Source organism: Haplochromis burtoni, unplaced genomic scaffold, assembly GCF_018398535.1.
Source record: "Haplochromis burtoni strain Fernald_Lab_line unplaced genomic scaffold, NCSU_Asbu1 Contig_19, whole genome shotgun sequence".
NCBI classification, from domain to species: domain Eukaryota; kingdom Metazoa; phylum Chordata; class Actinopteri; order Cichliformes; family Cichlidae; genus Haplochromis; species Haplochromis burtoni.
In genome coordinates this window covers 2,927,447-2,952,336 of record NW_024582380.1, presented here as the reverse complement: position 1 = coordinate 2,952,336, position 24,890 = coordinate 2,927,447, and the positions used below count along the sequence as shown (strand labels likewise).

The window sequence follows — 24,890 nt, the reverse complement described above, 5'->3', positions numbered from 1 at the left end:
TATATATATATATGAATGTAGTTATGATGTTCAGCCTAAAGTCTAATATTATTCGAGAAAGGACTGAGCTTGTGGGAAAAAGTTACATTACAATTACAAAAGTATTACTTTTGTAATACTAAAGTATTACTTCTTTTTTATGTGGGCTTAACATTTTAGTTCAAGTCACGTACTTAATACATTGAAAACACAGTAATAATGTACAGTTGGGAATGGGAATGTTTTGTAGCCAGGTTCTGGTTTAATGCAGGTTTTGCTTTAATGGTGCATTGAATTAGCTACCACTTAAATAGATATTTCAAATCAAAATCTAAATTAAATAATAACTTAGTGTTAGCTTATTATAAAAATATATATGATCAAAGACTGTTATCGCTGAAACATCGATTTAGGTTCAAGTTGTCAGCGTTTATCAATGATATTCGAGGTGCATGCATGTCTTTTGTAGGCTAATATTTTAATTTCAGATATACCAAACTCGTTGTTTTTCCTTTCTTTTCACGCAACGTTCACATGCTAACACGCAAACGTGTTTGCTTTATTTTGAAAACCTCAAACGGAAAAATATATAGGGAGGCTGTGTTTACAGCGCGTGAAAGGCGCACGATGACACGCCAGGGGAGCGCGGCGGAGCTGGGATCAGCCGGGAGCGAAAATGTGAAGGTGGAATCCGTGTGAGCAGCATTGTGTGTTGTCACTGGCGTCTTTGGGGGAAAAAGAAAAAAGAAGAAGAAGAAGAAAGAAAATAATAATAATAATAAAGACAGCCGACGTTCACACAGCAAGAGAGGGAGTTTTATTTGGATGTTGTAGCTGAGTACGGGTATTATCCTACCTTCTGTTTCTTTTTTCTTATATTTTTATACCCCTCTATGCCCACCTTCTTCTTCTGACAAATTGACTGGAAGCAGTGCTGCTGGGAGTGAGAAGCATCATTTGCGTTTAGTGGATTACTATTATTATTAATTTTATTATTATCAATAATATTATTTCAAAATTGCGAAGGAGTAAAACTGCCGAAACTGAGGAATTCCTCGTGCTTTATGGGATTATTTTCTGACGAAGCCGCTTTGTTTTGGATAACAACCGATATTGGGCATCATGAGTTCCAGTGGTAAGTGAATGTGCGCTCCACCTCTCCACTTGAAGCGCAGGGACGATTTATGTAGGTGAGAGCCGAGAGAAGTGCCATAGAACAATAGTAGTCTAGACTATGTCACGTTTGCTCAATTATTTATTATAAATAATAAACATTTTAAAATAAGGATGACTTGCAATTTAATGTAATAAAATAGGAAATTGGCATTTTTGCATTAAGGAAAAACAAAACAAAACACAAAAACATACAAACACACACACACACACCAGTGTGACTGTGGGTGCCAAGTCCTTATAATAGACTTGGAGCAGGTTTAGAGATTAGAGCTAAGTATATCTCGAGGTCAGAGTGGCATTTGCCCTGAGTTCATCCAATGAGGAGCATTTTTGAAATTCTTCATCCACATAACAGTTGTTTTCTGGGGCCTTCACTCACTTCTTTCACTTCCTGTCTTTCATCTTCTTCTCTCCCTCCTCATCCTCCTTCCCATCACTCTTGAGGGAACACCCAAGCCTCCAGCTGTTGCTTCTTCTTCTTTTTAAAAATCCACCTGCTCCTTACTGACACATTCCTCACAGGATCAGTAAGGCCTTTGGTTGAAAGTTCCTAAGCTGAGCGTTTGGGACTTTAGTTGTGTATCTGTCAGCCTCGGGGGCTCCTGTCATATTTACCTCAGAATGGCTCTGGGACAGCCATGATGCTAAGCTGACCTTGTATCACCTGACTCTGACCCTGATCCTCTGTCAGCTGAATCAGGGCTTTCCCCGCAGGGCTTGTAGGGTAATGTGTATTTGTTTTGTTTACAAGTCAGACCGTGTGGATCTCAAGGTTAACTTTAAAAGAAAATTCCACCACCACCCCACCCCACCCCACTCCACTCCACCCCCGCCCCTTAGCTGTCAGTAAGGCCTCTTGAAGTTGATGTGCACCAGGTGCTCCGTGAACTGATGGTGTCAGGCGCTTCCTGTCCACCCTCTGGTATTACTGCATCATTCATAATCGAGCCTGTCATTGTGTGGCACTACATTATTCATCCAGTGCTCTTAACTCTGTGGCACAGAGTCTTGCCTGACAGCCCGGTGTCTTTGCCATCCGTGCCAGGAGTGATGTGGCAGCTTCTTGTGGTCTGAGTAAATGACTATAATTCCTTTGTTAAGCTTCAGAATGCGTTTCTCAGCTGACACAGAAGGAGGGGGAGGAGCACACGCGGCCAACATGTGAAGAGCTGTCCAAAAGCTCCTGTGAGTTAATAGCGTGAGCTCCTACAGGTTTACACACAAACACGCGCAGAAACAACATGTCAACATGTGGTGTTTGATGTGTCAGAATTTAAAAGTGTTTGTTTGTGTGTGTGTTTGTGTGTGTTAGCGATGACACAGCAGGCAGATGGTGGTGTGACATGTGTCGCTACTCTGGCTTTAGGCATCGAAACAAAGCAAACACGAACATGTCCTCTTCTCTCCTCTCCTTCAGTCAGTCAAACGTGTTTCCTTCTGCTTTCAACACTTTTAAGGTTTAGACATGAACGGGCCTGTTAGGCTGTGCTGTGTGCAGTTGTTCCACTGCACTGGGTGTTATTGCCCAGGAGCTATCAACGCACATAGAGTAATTACACACAGCTCTGATAGTCTGTCTTCATCTTCTGGTCCTTCTGTCTGTCATGGTCACCAGTTTTTTGTACGTGCGTGAGTGTGTCTGGTCTGGTCTGGTCTTATTTACCATGTGGCTGACAGACGGTGCAGTACCCTGGGCACGGGAGGTACATTTCTTGCAGAAGGAGCCTTATTTTTCAATAATTAGATATAGAGAAAGTATGTGGGTAGCTATGATGACAGATTCTGAGTTGTTTTTGCAGAATTGGCTCCAGACAGTTAGTGTGTTTCAGGGAGTGATAAAACACATGTTGATCAATATACTGATCATCGAGCTCAAGGACCTGAGGGGATCTGCAGAGCAATACATCACAGGCAGCTCTGACACGTCTCCTCCTTGCTCTCTGTCTTTATATAGAGAAAAATTCTAAGGCTATTCAACAAAGTGCATTCAGAAGACTGTAGCTGCATAGTGCAGCATATGGGGACTGTAAAAATGTTTCCTCTTTGGCTGTCTTAACTTAAAAAAAAGTTGTATTGTGTCTCATGAAAAATAACACATATGGTTTAAATGTTACAGCAGCAGTTTCCAATATGTTGACCATTTGGATTTATTATTTAGTCTTGTGCAAATGCTTTGAAAATACAGCAAAGTCACAAACAACAACCAAAGAGACTTGTTGGAATGAAACCTGAACCTCTCTAAACTGCCGAAACATTATTGCTAGCTCCTACGTGCTCTGCTGGCTTTCCTCCTACCATCATGTACTGGTTTGTCAGTGCAGTGCTGCCACATGATTTAGGTAACTCAGAATAACAAAGAATGGAAATGACTGCAGAAGCCAGCCCGTACTTACAGATGCTCCTTCCAGCTATTTCAGCTAGTGTCAGGCCAATATCTGATAATGATGTTGCTGCTCTAGTCACGTGGAAATGAAATTTGATGCAAATATTCATGTTCCCATACATTATATTCTAATGACTAGCTTGTGCCACCATGAGGTCAAAGGTGGACCTGTAGTGCTAAAACACCAAATACCTGCCTAATGAGCATCAGCTGTACTGTCTAACGAATGCTTGTTGGAAAATGCTAGCATAATAAATTAAGAGGAGAGTGATATAGATGTCTGCTGGAACTTCATCTTTCAGGGATTTGCTTGAGATGTGCATCCTAAAATGCAGAATCAAGCAAACAGATCTGATTAGATCAAGAAAATCTGAGAAAGAAATCTGCTTTAAACACAATTTGATTTGCGTTAGCTTTAGCTAAATTTTACCTTTAGTTATATAACAAGTTGCTTATTTACAGCTTCAATATGAAATAAAATAGAATACGAAACAGGCAATCAGTGAAAGATGACTTTACAGATGAGCAGCTCATTTGACACTTGAGGGCCATCCATAAATGACCTGCTGCCAGATGCTATTCTTATTGGGCCCAGGAACACTACGGTAATTAATAATTATGTTAATTAGGATAATTAATTGATTTATTACTACATTAATTAATATTTTTTGTTTATTTTGCTGTTTTATTTACTGTTCATTGTTTTCCTGGTTTTATGGGTAGCATCTACTGGAGCAGGGCTAGTGAAGGAGGAGAAGAGCCGTGTCATGTGGTGAACAGTCCAAAAAAGAGCCAAATGCTATTTTCCCTCTCGATACAAAATGCCTTATTATAATAACACAGAGAACAAAGATGCACAGATGCAAACACAGATGCTGGTATAGACTGATGAATATTCATATGCAGTAATCACATACAACTGGTGTGTTTTTCTTACAGGCCGACATTAAAATCGAGCACATGATTTTTGTTGTTAATTTGCAGCGGAGGCCATTGTTGCTGCTTATAGGTGAGGTTTTTTTCTTTTTTATTTCTTTCTTTACAGTATTAAAAGCCACTTTCAAATCATAATAATAACATTTAGCATTTGTTTTATCTTAAACTGTAAGTGCTCTGTTCATTTCATTGGACAGTTTAATCAGTAGACTCTTTTGAGCCAGACCGCTGTTCTGTCCTCAAGGATGCCGTCTCCACGACCTTGGCTTCTGGTAGGACTGAGTGATTATTCAGATTGTCAGTAGCGACCTGACCCTTCTCACTCTGTGGAGCAGCAGGATGTTTGTGATACAATTGGACACTACCATTGCTCTGATAAATGCTTCTACCCAAAGGGGATATAAAGACAGGGGATGGGGGAAGGCATGGAAAAACCTGACCACTGGCCTCTTTAGATCACAGACACGGAAGATATGATGTTGCTTTGTTGTGAAATTATATATCAGAATTACAAAAGCATTGCTTATGATTTATGTGGTGTTGCACTCACAAGTTGATTAACTGTTAAGATTATTATCAGATAACAAACTTTTTTGATCATCTGACAGATGTTTCCTTGCTATACATTACTGTGTAATCTTTGAACATTAGAGAAACCAAGACATTCTTCAAATCTTTGTTTATGGGCCTTTTTGTCCAAAGTTTGGTCTTCAACAAGTGAAATGCATGGCTGACTTGGCAATTCAAGAATATTCCACTTCTTTGCTTTAATAAACAGCTTTGGCTCTATGGTTTGGATCATTGTTCATCTGTATTATGAGACGTCGCCCAATCAATTTGACTGCATGTAGCTGGATTTAAAAAGATGTCTCTGAATACCTCAGAATTCTTTCGACTGCTTCTGTCCTGTGTCACATCATCAATAAACACTAGTGTCCCAGTGCCATTGGCAGCCATGTACACCCAAGCCATGGCACTGCCATCACCATGTTTTAGAGATAATATGATATGCTTTGGATCAGGAGCTGTTTCACGTCTTTTCCATACTTTTTTCTTGTCATCATTCTGGTAGAGGTTGGTCTTGGTCTGGTCCAAAGAATGTTATTTCTAGAATTGTGCTGGCTTTTTTATATGCTTTTTTAGCAACGTCCATCTAGCTTTTCTATCCTTGAGGCTTATGAGTAGCTTGCATCTTGCAGTGAACCCTCTGTATTTACTTTCATGCAGTCTTGAATTTATGGCGGACTTGGATATCGATACACCTCTCCTCCTGGAGAGTGTTGTTGGTCACTTGGTTGGCTGTTATGAAGGGGTTTCTCATCACCATGGAAATGATTCTGCGATCATCCACCACTGTTGTCTTCTGTGGACGTCCAGGTCTTTTTGCATTGCTGAGTTCAGCAGTGCTGTCTTTCTTTCTCAGGATGTACCAAACTTTAGATTTCACAACTCCTAATATTGCAGCAATTTCTCATATGGGTTTTTTCTGTTTTCGCAGCTTTAGGACGGCTTGTTTCACTTGCATGACTGCATGTTGTCTGTTTACAGCAAAATCTTCCAAATCAAGCACTGCACCTTTAGTCAACTCCAGACCTTTTATCTGCCTAATTGATAATGACATAATGAAGGAATTACACAAATCTGGCCCATGTTAAAGAGCTGAAACTTGTAAACTCTTCATCCAATTTAATTGTGGATACACTAAAATGAAAGCTACGAGTCTACACATTATGTCCATGTCCATTATATAACTATAACTGGAAAATATTTCAGTAAACAGTTTTAAAAAAACAACCCTTCAGTACGTCAGTATCCTAACTACATCAGTTCTGGGATCTTTTTTTCCGATTGTTTCGCATTGCAAAAGAATAACATGGAGCTCATGGCAGTCAAATGTTTGTACACTTGAGTCATCTGCAGTCCTTATTTGTACTCTGTTTTTACACTGTTTTCATACTTGGACAATGAAAACCTCTGTAGGCCTACTCTTTTCCTGGTTGTGTCGTTAAGGGAATCGATAAAGAATGAGACCCATGAGCAGAACTGATAATAACACTGGTATCAATAACATTTTTTCAATATCTATGCTTGTGGTTTTACTCTCCAGCCTGTATAGACAGTAACAATAGCTGGACCTAGGCTGAGTATTTTGTTCTTGATCAAATACTGTAATGCTTTTTAAAATTTGCCACCAAGACACACATGTGACTTCAGGCTTGTAGAAAACAAAAGCTAATATAATTCACAGAGAAGTTGGGGTTTTTCCCAGTCATTTTAACAAAGTGAGTCTTATAGAGCCAGCATCTAGCTGCCGTACTTCTCAAGTGGCTCCAACTTTTGGCATTGCTGGTTGCCGCTTGGATTTCATGGCACTTTAGAGTTTTATAAGAGGATTTAGTGTCTGGATCAGAAAACGGCAAAAAACAGAATTTGAAAAATTCATCAGCAGCTTTCTCTAAAGGGCTTGAGTTGTCGCCCAGATACATGAGCGACATTAGGCATTGATGTTTTGCTACCAGCTGTCTAATTGTCCAGGAAGATGCCTGCTGAAAAATTATGGATGAGATTCTCACAGCTTGTGATAGATTATCTGCTACCTTACCAGACACTACAGCTCTGTTGCTAAACTACAAGTTGATGGTTTTGCATCAAAATGACTTTTGCATCAAGTCTTTTTGCAAACTTCTCAAACTGCAGTTCCTATGCTATGGATTTTAAACAATAAAAATTACAATTTTAAGATGACTACCAAATAAGTTTCCCTCTGTAATGAATTCACCTTGATTTAAGTCTTGTGCCTGTGGTCTTTGTTCAGTAGAGATCAATTTCAATTTGTTAGAATTCAACAATGAAATTTAAGTTTTTGAAAACCAAAGAAAAAGCTTTGGAAACTAATCACAGATTGCAAAGCAGTTCTTTTCCTTTTAATAATTCATCTTAATTCCTAAAGGTCTTTGTATTGGCTCGCTTAGAATGTCCTATTCTTTTTCTCATTGCTACCCAGCATCCCTCATGACTGAACCCACAGCATGTCTTTCCCTGGGGCTGTCAGGTCAGGGGTAGAAATAGCAGCAACCTCTCAGTCCCTGGGGATGTTGTCTGCCTCTCTGACCAAAGCCCTGTTGTTATCACCTGTTACCAAAGGCTGTATTCTTCCAGGCTACTCTCAAATGATTTGGAGTCAGTGGATTAAACTGGTAGTCTGGTGGCCATAATTTAGAAGAACGACTCAACACCTCACTAGGGGAGAGGAAGGAGGATTGTTAGAGAGGTGCCTATAAGGGGCTTGGACTTGGAGAGCTTTGCTGCAGTTAATGAGAGTGAGTGTGTTGACACAATTAGATAGAGCTACATAATGCTTCGGCTCCTGAGCTTCTTTTGGACCTGGATCCTCGGCTGTCTTTCTCTTTCTGTCACAGACATTCAAGAGGTTAAACAAGCACCTAGATCATTAAAACAGACTTGTTGAGTGTTTGAAAAAAGTTCTTGCCATTTACCTCACCCCTGCCTATAATTTAAGTACCTGTTGATAACTGCCATTCCTTACCACGGTCAGATTTGAGCTACATTGTTAATTTTTGTACAATGTTACCTACCTGTGTTGTGTGCCAGAGGTTTGTTCTGGCCCAGATTAAGAAGGTCAGACCTGTAAGTAAATACTCTGTCTTTTACAGGTGTTGGCACGGGCTTACATGTTCTGCCGTTAGCTCCCATCATCTCTCATGTCCACCTGCTGGGAACAGCGTTAATGAATAGTTGTTTTTTACATTAATAAAAAAAACTAAAAAGACAAAAAAGAGATAGTTTTACGGAAGTGCTATTGTTTGAACCATCGCCTGTGCACTTATCAGTCAGGTTAGTGCTGCCAACATTGTGAGGAAAGTTATGGATTTACAGAGGCTCCAGTGTGGGAGGTGGGGAGTGGGAAAAATATGCTTGCATATTTCCAGTGCCCACAACCCTGTCCAGAGTGAGAAAATACACAGCTACAGTTATGCATACATGCACGTCCTCGTGTTCACGTGCACAGTGAATATCCTGTTGTCAACTTCGAGGCACGCAAGGAGCGCTCAGACTCTGAGATGTGCAAGGCCCTTAGACTGTTTAAGTGATGCCAGCCCTTTGGGATTCACTCGGTGAAATGGAATCGGTAGCACTGTCATGGCAGCCCATATGCTGCTGCTGCTTTGACTTTAGCAGCGCAATCCTTCACTTAGCTATTCAGGTAGTCAAGGCCAGCTGGTTACCCAGCCTTTACACCCCTTCCACAGAGAGTATGACCTCTCATACTGCTTTGAAAGATAGAGATAAATAAGTGATAAATCCCAGCTCTTTTGCCATAATATATATATATTTAAATATAAATCAATATTGAATGACTGGTTGTCCATTATCCATTTCTTTGCCTGTGGATTCAAGTGTGTTTACAACCCAGAGGAGAAGATGGATCTTTAAAGAGCCCTTAATAGCCTAAGAGATTTAGATTCAGTTAATAGAATATTTCTACCTTTTTTCCTTGTGTTTGCATTTATTCCGATACTCTTAAGGCTTTCTGTGTGAACGTGCTTTCCTGACTGTGTGAAATAGCTATTGGGCTTGCAGGAGTCTGACATGTAAGGTATAATGAGGTAAGGGGATCCATCTCGCTTTCTCTACTGACACAGCAGTGTGTGTGTGCGTGTCTATATGTGTGTGTGTATATGTTTGTGTGTGTCATCCTGTATAACTGTGTGAAAAATAGAGACAGTGAGAGAGAAAGCCTGGAGCTTACCAAGCTTACATAGGTGTCAGACCTCACAGCTTCAGAGCAAGTGTTGACAGAGCTACACACTGATCTTATTGTTTGAACTGCACACAGTGGAGTCTGTAATGTACTCTCTCCTCAGATAACACTTGAAAATGAAAAGCCGCGTTATGTCTTTCATCCATTAACAGAAGTATTATTATGCTGTTTAAAGAAATGGTCTGTACAGCACTTTACTTGGTCCTAAGGACCCCAAAGCGCTTTACACTATACACACACGTGATGGTAAGCCACAGTGTAGCCACAGCCACCCTGGGGCGCACTGACAGAGGCGAGGCTGCTGGACACTGGCGCCACCGGGCCCTCTGACCACCACGACTGTCCAAGCCGGGGCTCGAACCGGCAACCTTCTGATTACAAGACGAACGCCCAACTCTTGAGCCACGATCGCCCCAAGAAGATAGTGTGTATACTGTATAGTTTCTCTGAATCACATTTGTGTGACTGACAATGGCAATATCAAACTACATTAGTATGTAATTTTGAGTAAAGCTCATCTGCTGAGATTGCAGCTGAGCTTGATTCCCTGGCCCGCTTGAACTCATACCAGACTCCGTTTATACTGCATATTAAAATCAGAATACTTTATTAATCCCAGGGGGAAGTTGATTAAATTTAGTTTAAGAGGGCAAGAATTTAAAAAATCAAGAAATAGTATTAAAAAAATGGCAGGAACGACGGCAACATGTCCATGCAGGTTAATGCACACACACACACACCCATGTATATATATATAGATAGATATAGATATAGATATATAGATACAAGTAACTATAACTTAGTGTCTTGAAAAGCTAGCATCAGTTACATATAAAAGGCCTGTGAAGCTTAGGACTTTGTCAGAGGTTGAGAACTGCAAATGTGCTTTGAGAGAGAGGAAAACTAAATCTTAAGGAAACTGGGAATGGGAACAGTCAACACAACTTTCAAAATTGTGTTTTAATGTGTGTGTTAGCGGACCATAGCTGAGTTCAGTAAATGTTCTTTTTATGCCTTCATCAGCTTATCGCCAAGACTCAACAGGCGGTCAGCGGAGCTCTGGGCCAATCCGGTGCCAGCGATGTCGGGAAGTTTGCAAAGGCGAAGTGGTACGAGTACAAGAGACCCACTTTCATGTCAAGTGTTTCACCTGCACCGGTAAGAAATGAATCAGTTATATAAAAATCACACAAACTGGAGCTGCCTTGCACAGTTCCTAAGCCTGGGTGGCCATGGTTAGAAAGAACTGGGAATTCTAGTGGTAGGCCAGAAACAAGACATCTATCTTGGTCACGTCTTCGTCTGCTGAGCACACACCCACATGCACGCTTGCAGATACTGCCCATGCACTTTTTCATCCGTCTTCTAGCGTACATGCTGAGTGCTACTATTAGTAAACGGTGGGGATTGGAATGGATCAGAGGTGCTTTGCAGGCGACTCAGGCTCCTGCTAAGGTAGCCTGTTAATTTGCTGGCAACTTAAAAGAGATTGTATGCTGTGGATTAATGAGACTGATTTAGCTTTGCAGTGGAAGAGCACCGGTGACCTCCAATAGAAACAATGGTGACATAGTCACACACCCTCTTAGTGTAGGAGGTGTGTGGAATCCCTTTCACTTTTGTCATTTGTGTTTGTCTATTGTGTAAAGCACATTTACATGGCAGCGTGCTCTATGACATGTTTTACTGCAGGGTTAATTGACATTTTGAGAGCTACACACCCAGGTAAAATGTACACTGGTTATGCTGTAGACTTTGGAGGCAAAATGTATTCACACTGTGACCAACTGACATTCAAGTTGAGGGAAATTTAGGAGGTTGACAGTCTGATGAATGGGATTTGTATTTTTATGTGGCTCAGCAAAAATCAGACTGACTCATAGTTCATTTCAAATGCAAAACTGACATGTACAATTGGCAACATTTGCAGAGTGAAGGGCAAGTCTGAAAGGTGCTCATGATAAGCATGTGTCTGTGCATGTGTAAAATGAAAACTGGAAATGAAAGAAACGAGGAATGCTGTTTGTCACACTGCTGTACAGCCTTGAGCAAGCGCTCTCAGAATTATGTTAATAGTTCCACACTAAAACAAAGACAGACAGTAAGTTGTGGGTTACTTATCGGTTCTTTGTAACATTTGAGACCAAAACTGTTACAGGACAAATGAAAAAGGAATCGCCTTGCCACATCTTTTCTGTAATATGTTTGCATTGGTAGCACGAGTTGCTTAGAGGAATGGTTTATTATCGTTTAATGCTGTACAAGGGATTTGGAGCAAACATTTATTATATTATATTATATTATATTATATTATATTATATTATATTATATTATATTATATACACCCAAATCAATCGACAGTGTGCTAAAAGAGTCTTGAGCCACGCCTCATTTCTTTATATTTTCCTTCCAAGCAGCCAAGCTTTCTTGTAAATTTTTAAAGTGGTTTTAATCAATAGTTTGTAAAGGATTTGTAAAGGTCTTTAAAAAAAATTCTGTGGACATTGGTTACTTTTTCAATCATTCTCTGTTCAGTTATTATACCTGACCATTTTAAAAGGAATTTTTTTTTATAAAGCCCTTTAATTATGAAGTACAAATTATTCAAGCGCAAAAATAGCGAGTGATGAACCAGTGTTGCATTACGCATAACAGCTTAACAAAGAAGCATTTTTTTTTGTATCTTTAGGCACGCTAGCATCAGTCTGTTGCAAAAACACATAATTCTTCCCATTTCTTTATATGAATATTTGAAAAGTGCCAAAAATAAAGCAGTTTGACAAGCACAAAACTTTATGTGTGCACCAACAAAACGAGAACAAAAAGAGCTATTAGCTGAAAGCTTGGCAAATCTCAGCATCTTGTGCAGCATGTCCGTAAAATAAATTGAAGAAACTGCACAATTGAATGACAAAAAAAATGAAGTGACGGAGCTTAAAAAGAATCAAATGAACTGTTTCTGAAAGTCATGTCCTTAAGAAACAGCAAACAAATGAGCTAATAGATGCATCTGGTTAGATTTTCATCCACCACCCAACAACATCGTGAAAGTGTACGACTGTTAAAGCGTGATTTAGGGTCCTGCAAATTTGTCTGTTGAGGGGGGTTTTTACCCATCGCAGACATGCTCCTTTGTAGTCCTCCAAAATCCTAACTGCATCCAGTCACTGCATCCAGTGACATGGAGTTAGCCAAATGCTGATTGGTTGACAGGTATGGTGGAGGAGCTCACCAGGAAAGGAAGAACTTCAGAAAAAAGATAAAAAAAATACACAAAAAAAAGCACAGACAGTAGTGGACACCTTTTATTGTTTTTAACACTGGTTTCCCATCAGCTCTTTGAATATTATAGCTTTGCTCTTCTCCACGGCTGGCTGACGCACCAACAATAGCACAAGTAAGAGTTGTCCACAGACTGGTTGTACCACATACTTTGTACACTGCTTACATCTGATAACAGAGCTCTCTGCAGGTGCACGGGTTATCCCGGGACTACCAGCGGAATATGAATACACTACCCCTGCTGAACCATAAATTCGCCTTCATGCCTTCATTTTCAGCATGACAATGATCCCAAACTCACTGCCAATGCAGTAAAAGCATACCTGGATAGAAAAACCACACAATGGAGTACTGTGAGTCAGTGATTGGTCGCCCCAGAGCTCAGACCCCAACATTTTTGAAGCAGTGTGGGATAATTTTGACAGAGAATGGAACTAAAGGCAGCCGACATCCAAAAAAGAGCTTTGGAATGTCCTTCAAGAAGCCTGGAGAACTATTCCTGTAGACTACTTAAGAAAATGACAAGAAAGCTTTGCTCAGAGAGTTCAGGCTGTGCCAAAGAATAAATGCTGTCGTACCAAAAATTGAGTTTCAAGCTCATTAGAATTGTGCAAACTCTTCCACTGTAAACATTATTCAGTGCAAATTTTTAAAAAATGAAAAAACAAAAAAAACCAGAAAAAATATTATTTCTTTTTTTTTTTCATTTCCTGTTTTTTTGTGAGACAGGACAACTGTCTTTTTCTTTTTTTTAACACCCTGACAACTTTTTTACATAAGGAAACATCCTGAGTAGTAGGGCTGGGCCATATCATACCGTTCACAGTGATACCGGTATAATGTTGGGCAACGATAAGAAAATGAAATATAGAATATGGGTAAAACGCGCATGCGCAGTGCATTTGTTTTCATACGCACATGGCGGAAAAAGCATGGCGGCGACGGAGAATGTGAAAGGCGAAAGCAGATCGTTGAATTAAGCAAATGAACCAGAATTGGTTTTTAAAAATGCTGCAACTTCAGTGGTGTGGAACTGGTTTAGCTTTCGTCCGTCAGATACACAACAAAGCACTATTTTTGGTAGAGCATGCTAGCGGGCCGTCGTTATTACCGTGTTTTTTTGGAAAATACGGCACACTTAAAATCAATCCTTTGATTTTTCTGAAAATCGACAGTGCCCCTTATAATCCCGTGTGCCTTATGTTTGAATTCTGGTTGTGTTTACTGACCTCGAAACGATTTTATGTACACGGCGCTCGAAAATCTGTCAAATGTTTTAGTACGACTTTGCTAAGCTACGAACCCGCACAGCTTGATGGATTGTCGGAGCATTACGGCTGTAATGCACATAAAAAACAGCTGTTGTTTAAGTGAAAATACATTGATGGGGTTTTTTTGCACTAATAAAGTTGTGGAGTTGTAAAGTATTTTGTCTAGTGTCAATTATATCGTCAGTTATATCGTTATCACAAATTTTCAAATGTATATCGTGATAAATATTTTTGGTCATATCGCCCTGCTCTACTGAGTAGTCTTTAGATAATCGTGAAGCAATGGTGGGTAAGTTGGGTTTGTTATTCTCTGCACTACAGTGCTGTGCAGCTCCCAGACGTTCTACAGTTGATAAACTCACAGAAGGCTATTCTTCTGAGGATTGTTGTTACATCTAGCTGTCACACATGTAAAAAAAAACCAAAAAAAGCTTATTGTGCACACATGCAGTTGTGTTTATAAGCACGCACGTCTACTGTATACATGTGTGCACGCTCACTGTGGTTGTGTGGGGTTGCTGTGGTAACGATGTGAAGGGGCACCCGGGCCCTGGTTGGTGGATATTCTCAGCATCTCTATGGTCCTATTAACCAATCGAAAGGCTCTGTTCTGTGCCCCAGAGAAAAAGGGGGGCAGAGCACCGAAACCGAGCAGAAAAGAGAAAAAGAGGGGGGATGGGGGGTCGTTTGTGTCGCCTAAACATTACATCATCACTAGTATAATGCCAGTCTGATTCTCACTTTCTTTTCTTCCTCTTCTTCACACTCGTAGCAGCGCCATGCTAATGGAAAGCTGTCACCGATCGCATCATCTTAGCCTACACCTATCTGACAAATCTCTCCCTTCGTGTTCCAGACAGTTCTCCTGCTCCCATGAGGCAATGGGGGACTATTGTGTGGCCAGGCTCTGACACAAACCTGCCCATAATATGCTCTCCCGTATGGACTGCTGCACACCCAGCAGTTTTCTAAAGCTTTTATTGTTCAGTGTGTAAATCCCCCTGACACACAAACATGTTCCATGTTCCGTTGAACTTCGCAAACTCCATCTTTCCCCTTTTGTCTGCATTGACTTTGGCTTTTAGTTTGTTCTCTGTATATTTTTTGAGAGTGTAAAAATGTCCTGAATGCATTGGTAGGATTTTTCCCGTGTCTGTCCATCTCTGTCATGTGTTTTTTCTGATTCTTCTTCTCTCTCTCTCTTTTGCTTTCTCCATCTTCTTCTTTTTCCTCATGACAGTCACTCAAGCATGAAATCAATTTCTCATCTCGGGGCAGGATGACATTGGCAAGCGGTGTGTGCAATTTGGAGGCTAATGGCTAAACTGTATTATGCCAACACACCGTAGTGAAAATTCACTGCCCGGCAGCCAATATCTTTATCTATCACTCCTGGTTATGAACTTTGAGACCGGGATGTGTTTCATCATTTGATTTTGCGCTTTTCTGGCCTTTTTTTTTCTCTTTTTAGAAATCAGAATGAGTGCGCAGGTTATTGACCTTGACCATTTCCTTCATCTTCACTGTGAAACTATGACAAAAAATCTCCCTCCTGTTTTTCCTACTTCTCCTTTTCTGTCTGTATTGCATCCAGCCCCCTTTTCTCCTCAAAAGGGCTGACTATGCCCCACTGAATAGCTCCTGATCATTCAGTCTTAAAAAGTCTGACACTCTCAGTTACTGTCTCCCACATTCTCTTAGCATGTAAAAACACATATGGACATACAGCCACATCATTTATCATTTCATTCTCCCTCTATCTTTGCCCACACTTATGAACCTTCTGCATGCTACATTACCATAATTCATCTCTCATGCATTAGTTAGAGGAGGAACAGATCACTAATCATCTCATTTGAACCCATTATACCGCAGCTGATTACGGCATGAAAAAGCAGCCACGCAATCAGCTGGAAAATATCAAGACAAAAAAAGAAGAAGAAGTATGGAAAACGCTGAAGACAGAAGCCAGCTCACAGAATGATTAAACAGCCCCTGAATACATGCATCCTGTAGCGCTTGTCAGCAGCTATAGTGTGTAACGATGGAGTGTTCTATTACTGCTATATGGGCTGACTAGTGCATACTGGTTCAGTGACATAGTGACCACATTTACCCAAAGCATAATTGGCACTCTTAGATTCCAGCAAAAACAGAGGGAGCCTGTCAGTGTCACAAGCATAAGGCTAACTCAAACATAAATCAAGGTGCTTGCTTCCTATGCAGCCAGCTCACAGACTAACAAAGAACACAGACACAGAGAAGCAAATATCCAAACAGAGCAGGAGACAGATGCAAACACAGACACCTTTGCACATAAACTGCAAACCTGCTCCCGGTAGTTATTTATTTTCTGAGACAAAGCAGATTTCTCTCATAAAACAGCGCTGAGGGGAATAGAAGATTTATTCAGACAGGTCAGATAAATACTTGACTGCTCTGCTAATGCACCCTTTCTGGCTGATATTCTCACCGGGGCTTTTATAAAGTAGCAGCATCTTTGGCTCTTTCTCTGCAGATCTGTCTCAGTCAATCCAGCCTCCCTTTGGAAGCCATCAGCCCCCATCATATTAACATCAGCCTACTGTACTGTACTGCCACTGCTCTCTGAAGGCAAGGGGAGAGACTATAATGGAGAGAAGTACAGTGGGGAGTAGAATATAAAAAAACAAAGAGAGAAATAAAGAGAAAAACAAAGACAGCAAGGTTATGAGGAGAAACAGAGAGACAGACACAGAAAAAGCACAAAAAACCACACAAAAAAACGAGGGGGTTACAGGAAAGGGGAGCTTCCTGTAGCTATAGCAACCGCTGGTACGCCGGTCCAATCACCACGCCAATGCATGGTTGCTAGGGAGAGATTCTGGCGGAGGGAGAAGGGAGTGTGGCAGGAAGTGGCGCTTTTCCCTTACGACTCTGGATTCGGTTTAGATGCCAGGCATTATACCTCTGTTCGTTTCTCATACAAACATGGCTTTCACATACTGAGAACCTTTTTGTTTCCTCTAGGTGTGTCTGTGTGTGCTTGCTTGGAACAGTGAGGTGCAGCTTCCTAGGTGTGCAAGTGTCTTCTTCAGAGAAGGAATCTTTTCTTGATTGTAAAGAAGAAGCCGTGTTAGACTAGCGCATTCGGACATACCGACAACTGGAGCATGTTTAGGGCTTATTTCAAAGCGTCTGGCTGTCTCTGTGTGTCTGTGATCTCGTTCATGTCTTGTTTTCCCTTCCCCTCAGAATCTCTCATCAGCTCTCTTAGGGTTAAAAGCTGAAGGCCTCAGTCTGCTGGTATGAAGAGACTCCACTGGGCTACCATCTGTCTCCATCAACTACAGCAGCCAAATATGAGGGAAGCCCTGCCACTCATGCATGCTTTCTCTCTGCTTTAGCCTTTAGCTGTCCACCCGCCTCCTCCTTCTCTTGCCCTTTCCTATAAAAACATCTCCGTCTATCTTCTATTGCCGTTTTCCTTTAGACGTGCTTGAAGCAGAGCTCAAGGGGTGGCAGCACTGTCCAGTTGGTCCAGACATAAATATCCCAAAAACTACTGGATGGTTGAACCTTACTACATCTCTTGATATGAATCAGAAGTTTAGTTATTTACTGAATTCACCTGATTAATTGTCACAAATTTGGTATGGATCTACAAATTCTTCATAGACAATGAATTCATGCTGTCATCAGTTCACTTGTATGCATATTGCTAAGTAGTGAGCTTTAGCATGCTAATACATTAAATTAAACTGCATGCACTGTAAAATATGTGCAAAAGCTCAACCTGCATTACCTGCATATCAACTGTACACCTCTTAAGAGTATTGAGATTGAAGCGCAGTGCCTCACAGAGCTGCTAGTGTGCCTTTTGTCTGTCTCCTCTTCCTGTTTGTCTGACCCCTTCTTCCAGCGCCCCACGATTTGGCACAACTTGAGAAAACGCATTATTTACTCTTGAAGTGTTCCCTCCTGTCAGAGAGCCTCAGATCCGGGGGGACAGGGAGAGGGCAGCGAGGGCCCCATGTTGGTACCACAGATGTGCGTCTGAAGTTCTTTCTCTAATGAAACTTGTCACTGCCCCACTACTAAATGTCCCTTTGCTAAACTATCTGTGACTGCCTGTATTTTCCTCCAAAAGGTTGGGAAATTAGCACAATGCTGACAGCAATTAAAATGTGCTGCGAGGCTACTTTACGATACTGCAAAAGCATGTCGATTCACTTAATAGCACATTATGAAAATCTAAGTGTGGCGTAATAAGCAGTGGGAAAAAGTTACAGTGACAGACAGAGCAAGGGAAGGAACACTGTAAAAAAAAAGGCGAGATTGTGTTGAGGTACAGCTCTGTAGTGGTGAGAAGAGAGGGTGCAAATTGAGATAAAGCGGAGACTTTGTGCTCAGAGCCACAAAAATTTGGAAGCAGTCTTGAAACGGAAAGTCACAGACAGAGAAGGGGAGAAATGGGGGGGGGTTTAAGGAGGTGACGGACTATTTTAGAGTTCCGTTTTGGGCTGACTTTCAGAAGGGAATTTTAATTGCGTCTGTTGGCTGGAGATAAATACCCAATCAGGCAGACCCCCCGTGGATGCCTAATCAGTGCTGTTATAATGACCACAGCTGCAGACAACAGCCTACATGTTAACCTCTAATAAGGAGACTTATAATCTCTAGATGCTTCCTGCATGGCCCCAGAATGAAATACATCAAGAAGACAAGCGTCATCCTTTGGTTTCCCTCATTAGCATGCCATTCAGGGAGAGAGCATAAAACAAGCAAATAAATGAAATTAAGTGTTTGATCTAATTTGGTTCTGCAAAGCTCGTCTTTATTTAGGCATTTAAATGACAATAAATCTCCACGTCTCCACGGAATAATACACATTTCTTACACAAACAAACAAAACAGTCTTTTTATTGCCTTTTGAGTTGTGCACATCGATGTGGGATGTGCACAGTAAAAATCCTCACGGTCTATTCAGAGGATATTAAAGCAGACCAGAAAAGTTTTCAGTCAGTTGTGCTGGGCTCTTGTTTTTATGGGTGTGTGCCCGCACCCATGTGGTGCTGGTTGTGTGGCTCTAACCAAAATCTTTCTTCTTAAAGCCAAACTGGGCCACAACTGTGCAGCAGCAGCAGAGACACCGGATTCAGTCCCAACTCCACCCACTGTGCTGGCACCTAAAATTCTGAGGGATGAGCTTAGAAAATATGCTTGATGGTCACAGTTGAATTGGGAGTACTTGGAAAGTAGAAGGACTCCTTCTGAGTAGGCTTGTAAAAGTGGAAAGCTTTTTAGGAAAGTGTTATGAATGGCACTTTTTTTTTTCAAATATCTAAAAAGTGTAATTTTCTTTTGGTTACTCACTCAGGTGCACATTACAAAGTGATTACCCTGTTAAAGCAAACAAGCAATACTTGTAGTTTGATCTGATGTAATGATTGATTCGTAGTAATAGGCATGTTTGTAGTTACAGAAATATTGTGGAAAGTCTTTAAATCCAATAAAAAGAGTAGCTGCAGGTTAATAAGCTACAAAAATTCTCATTTCATCATTAATGTCTGCTAAAGGTTGTTTGTTTAGGTTAGAACTATATAAATCAGAACATGGTATAATCCTTTATGTCACAATTACAGTAACAGAGAACCTGGCTACAGATCATCAGATTATGAAAGACGAGGTTTGGTATTTACAGCTTCCCGTTCAACTAAAGCTTCTCCGAATGAGTTACCACCAGTACCACCACCACCTCATCACTCAAACTGGGACCTAGCTGTCTCTAGGGCAACCGTGGAAGGTTTATATCCTCCTGGCAACTGGGTAAGGGGGGAAGTCCTTTGCAATGCAACCGGCTTATCGCCTGAAGAAAACAGCGCGATAAGCCAACAGGTGAACCACACATCTCTCCCGTCCAATCCAGGCTGAGCTGATCAGTTCAGCTGGCTGTGGTTCGAGCCAGCATCCATATGCTTATATATACAGTGCATTAGGCTAATTGAGCAGATTTCACTTATTTAGAAATCAATCTGGGCCAAGACTGAAAAGCAAATCATTTTGAGAACGAGGGTGGAGAGACTGAGGAAAAGGAAAAGAGAGAGGCAAGCGAGAACCAGACGAAATGAATCCAGTCATTGACTTCAATTTAGTTTGAGAAGATGAAAACATTGTTTTTATTGAGTGATTGGCATTTCAAGACACAATGATTTTTTTTTCCATGGTGAAAACATTAATAGATGTGGAAATATTTACCCTCTCATTCCCTTTTTTCCGTAAAGGAACTGGATAGCCTGTGATTTGGGTTTCTGGTAAGAGCCTTAGTAAGTCTGGCTCAAAATGCAGTCGAGGCACTTTTTGAAGCTATGTGCCATTGTTCAGTGGTTCTGGAAATGTGGTTGGCGCAGGCACACACACACATTTATATAAACAAGCTATTTTATATCTGAGAGCTGTGGATCTCCTTATGGATCTTCTTATGCTCCTCTACTGCAAATCTGCACCCACTTTGCCTCAATGCCAATGACCTGTCAAAATGATAAAGATCTACTGCGATCGCATCTCAGTGTGCACGCTGTCCAGTTCTGTCATGCTATCTCTGCATACGCAGTGTGCCACCTCATCGGGGATGGATTTATGTGTCTCCATCCTCCTGAGGGAGATTGTTTTGTTTTTAAGTGAGGGCCCATTGATCTTTTATTACACCATTAAGTCAATGTGCTCCACTCATAAACAGCTTGAGATTAAATGAGCCCCTTTGAAGGGTTTATGTGTATGTCTGCATGTCTGTGAACTCTCAGCCTGCCAACAAAAATTGAAAACTGGGCGGCTGTAGGGAGCCAAGTACTGCCTAGAGCAGTCTGTAGTATGTGGCCAGTATAAATCCATTTTACATCAGTAAGTTATTGGTATTGAAGGTGATTCATTCCATCGTAAGAAGAGTGATGCCTTGGTAAATGAAGATATTTATTTACTGTGGCAGTCATTTAGCAGCAGTTAACCTGATGCTGTTAACCTACTGATTTTCCCTAAAGCTTATATTTCCTTTACATATGATGATGATAGTCAGTGGTTTGGCTTCAGTGTAGAAACACAGGAGAGTTTCTCATGCATCCAGAGTTTCACAAAATAACATCATGGCATTCATATTTCAATGTATTATTATTTTTTTCACAGTTATTGAGGTCAGGGTCGTGGTGGGAGGCTGTAGCTTATTCCAGCTGTCATAGGACAAAGGGTACATCTTGGGTAGGCCACCGCTCCATCATCGGCTGATTAAAACATCTGAGTGAAAATTAAACACACACAGAAACACACACACTGGAGTTCAAATTTAGAAACATGGGAGGCAAATGCTGGATGTGTTTCTAACTCACTGACCATTGCTTGCAAGACCTCCTGCTTCACCAGGGACATGTGATGTATTTCTGCACAGAATCCGCTCTGGTCCAACAACACCACAAGTTCACCTGTCTTTTGGAGGTCATTTATGCAAGAGTCTCTGTGTTCAGCAGGTGATGTTTCCACATGGAACAAGCACCATAACAATATCATGTCAAAAAGAGTTTATTAATACTTACCAGCTCAGACCTACTGCTTATGGTGTTGATATAGTTTTTAATACATAATTTCCTGACATCATAAACACTGAATATTCTGTCTAGGTGTAGTGATAATTTAACAGTCACTTAACGTCCTGGAGGATGGGCTTTGTTTATTTTCTAACTGCTGCTACATGTTATTAGCTACTTTCACGGGACTCTATGCACTCCTGTGAAAATTAACTACACGTCATGATTTAGTATCTTGTAGAACCACTTTTAGCACTTGGAATAATTGTTGTTTTGGAGGAATTTTGGCCCCCTCTTCTTCACAACAATGCTTCAGTTCATTGAGGTTTGCAGTTGTTTGTTTATGCACCACAGCATTGAGGTCTAGACTTTGACTGTGCCACTGCAGCACCTTGTTTCTTTCATTTTCAGGTGGTCTGTTGTAGATTTTCTGCTGTGCTTGGGAATCACTGTCCTGTTGCATGATCCAGTTTCAGTAAAGCTTCAGCTATAGGACAGATGGCCTCACATTTGAGTCTAGAATACTTTGGCATAAAGAGGAGTTCATGATTAGCTCAGTAACGGCTGTGTGCCCAGGTCCTAATTGTACTGTCATGAAACTTAAGATCTAAAATGCTAACTGAGGTCTGTAAAGTCTGAGATGTAGCGCTTTTGTTTTTTCCAGTTCCACTGAGCATTGCAAAGTCTGACCTCTCGATGAATTTTCTAGGGATGTTTGTTTTTAATAATCTTCCTGGGAAGATTTAGGGATTGTGTTAAGACACATCTGAATGCTCCTAAACAGCAAACTGTCACAACTTCTGGTTTCATAGAGGAGGTCACACTTGATGATGATCACCTATTCAAGTGCATATAGAAGAAATCTGGTGATACTTAACCTCTTGAGGCCTGTAGAAGCAGTAATGGTTTACTTAGTTTTTCCGTTGTGCACAGAACTGCATAAAGTCCTCTTCCACTTTCTTTTTCACATGACTGTAAAGGTCTAAGATATAGAAAAACACAGATTGTACACTGAGTCTCTGAGTCAGAAATAATCAATTGTTATGAATAATGAATTAAGTTACCACTCCTTTGCCATGTGCATATAAGCACACAACTCACTTGCTTTGGGGATACACATATGGATTCTGTAAGGGAGCCCATAAAGCAGCAAGGAAAGACTTCTACAAACAGCCTGAAGCATGAAATTCAACTAGAATTAAATTATGGTTTGTGACATTACCAACCTTAAACATGCAAACTGACGTTTTGAGTTCAGTCTGATGTGTATGGACATGTGTTCACACTGAAATGTGGGGGAAAAAAAACATCAGGTTTCGATTCAGATTTGTTATGAATGTAGAAAAAAGACCCCTATTTGATATTAGACCAATGTTTAGTGAGAATTGTTTAGATACGAATGATGACTGGCTCCATCTGAAGCTTTGCCATCTGAACTGTTACAGTGGTTGCTGCTATGTTACATGATAATTGTATACTATACAGAAGTCTAATTACAGTGCCCGTGTCAGCAAATGAGTAATTACTGGGTCAAAGCTATAATGCCGAAAGAGAGGGTGAAGTTCAGCATTGGCAAAGGTTTAAATACTCTTTATGTTGGTTTCAAGAATTTCTCATTTGGCTAAAACAATAAAAAAAAACCAAAATGTTTATACAAGAACCTCTCTAATGACCTTTATTAGTGCAATAAGTATCAGGTAATAATAGTTTTTTCAGTCAGAGGTTCCAGTAATTGTCAGCCTTTCCTGTTGGTTAACTGCATAGGAAGAAACTAGAGACCACGCCGGCCGCTGATCTGTGAAAACGCCTCTCGGCTATATTGTTACACCCACTGAAATTCCCTCTCAGTTACACAGCAAAGGGCTGTAGCACGTACTGTCTGCTTAGGATCCACAATATATAGAAACACATACACAAACTGAGCACTTACCTTGTGCATACACAGCAAGAAATGTTGATGTCTTCTCCAGTGAAATGTAATGAGACCGTAGTGGATGTCCTGATGATGTTGGGAGCTTGTGGTTTGTTGTTTTGTCTCCTTCTTCACATTGTTTAGCACAAAATGACTTTTCCACTGATTATATAATTATATTCCCATCACTGCAAATTGGCTCACCACTGTCTGGAACTGAATAACTTCCCTAGCAGCCGTGTGTGAAGACAAACAGACACACACAGCACAACCAAGCACACGTATACACACACAAACAGGTAAAAAAGGAGGGCGCTCAGACTGAATGAAAAACGTGCTGACTGAAAAAAACATGTTTTGGTAGAGGAACAAAACAGAGAAAAAGAGCAGATGACAGATAAAGAAAAATGTGTTCTCTTAAAGCGGAAAACCAAAAATAGAAATAAAAACAGACATATAGAATTCTGTTTTGTATGCCTTACTGTTTCCAATGGCCCACTTTTCCTGTCTCTCACCATTCTGTCCACAGTGTGTAACTGTGATTTAGCACAATCTGGCTTCTTCCAGAAGAAGGGCGAATACATCTGTACAGCAGACTATCAGCGTTTGTATGGTACACGCTGTGACCGCTGTGACACCTTCATCACGGGAGAAGTGGTCTCTGCTCTGGGACGCACGTACCACCCCAAGTGCTTTGTCTGCAGTGTTTGCAGGTATGTATATTCCTTCTCAAAACACACACACAATACTATATACAAGTATGTATTCTGATGATGTTTATGTGCACCCAAAAGACTAAAGAAGAGCGCAAGAACTTTATTCTGAAATATGAATTTTAGGTCAAGTGATTGATGACTTCCGTCCATCTGTCCACAAAAAGTCATAACAATTGCTCGTCGTCCTACAGTAGTGGTCAGAATTTTATCTGACCGATCGTGGCTCAAGAGTTGGCAATTTGTCTTGTAATCGGAAGGTGTCTGGTTTGAGCCCTGGCTCCGACAGTCTCGTCGTTGTGTCCTTGGGCAAGACACTTCACCCGTTGCCTACTGGTGGTGGTCGGAGGGCCCGGCAGCCTCGCCTCTGTCAGCGCACACCAGGGCAGCTGTGGCTACAATGTAGCTTGCCATCACCTGTGTGTGAATGTGTGTGTGAATGACTGAATATAGTGTAAAGCGCTTTGGGGTCCTTAGGGACTAAGAAAAGTGCTATACAAATACAGGCCATTTACCATTTAAGGGGCCTTCACCCACAGTTTGCCCAAGGTCAAGGTCACTTTCATCATTTGCACACAATTTGTCACTCCTCCTAGAGTATTAGTGTATTTTTGGCAAAACATGGACACAGTGATCACCTAATGGCCCTTATATTTGGCCACTTTGGAAGATGTAAAGATGATACAGAGTCTCTTTTTGCTCTGCTTTGGTTTCCACCGATTCAAAATGACATAACAATGTCTGGCTCATTACCGGCAAAATGCTGTCCTCATCTGCTAGGCAATGTTAACCAGTTATTGCAAAACAGAAAATGTATTATCACTTATGTGGATATTTTCCATCGACTTTATTGCGTAACATTTTATTTGATTGTATTTGATGGCTTGGGCCCCAGGAAGACC

The 24,890-nt window shown here is 40.9% G+C and overlaps 1 protein-coding gene across 7 annotated transcripts in view; it reads left to right on the top strand.

Annotated features, from left to right (window-relative positions):
- Nucleotides 1–596: 596 nt before the first annotated feature.
- The window catches only part of ablim3 (actin binding LIM protein family, member 3), a 44,896-nt gene continuing 20,602 nt past the window's right edge, over nt 597–24,890 (top strand). For 6 of the 7 annotated variants that reach the window (XM_042218487.1, XM_042218486.1, XM_042218485.1 and 3 more), the window contains exons 1-3: nt 597–1,114; nt 10,281–10,415; nt 23,805–23,988. In XM_042218487.1, coding sequence (XP_042074421.1) covers nt 1,102–1,114; nt 10,281–10,415; nt 23,805–23,988 — 332 coding nt within the window. In that variant the 5' untranslated portion in view covers nt 597–1,101. Of the gene's footprint in view, nt 1,115–10,280; nt 10,416–17,044; nt 23,989–24,890 lie in introns of those variants that run through there. The other variant, XM_042218483.1, reaches the window with a different exon arrangement.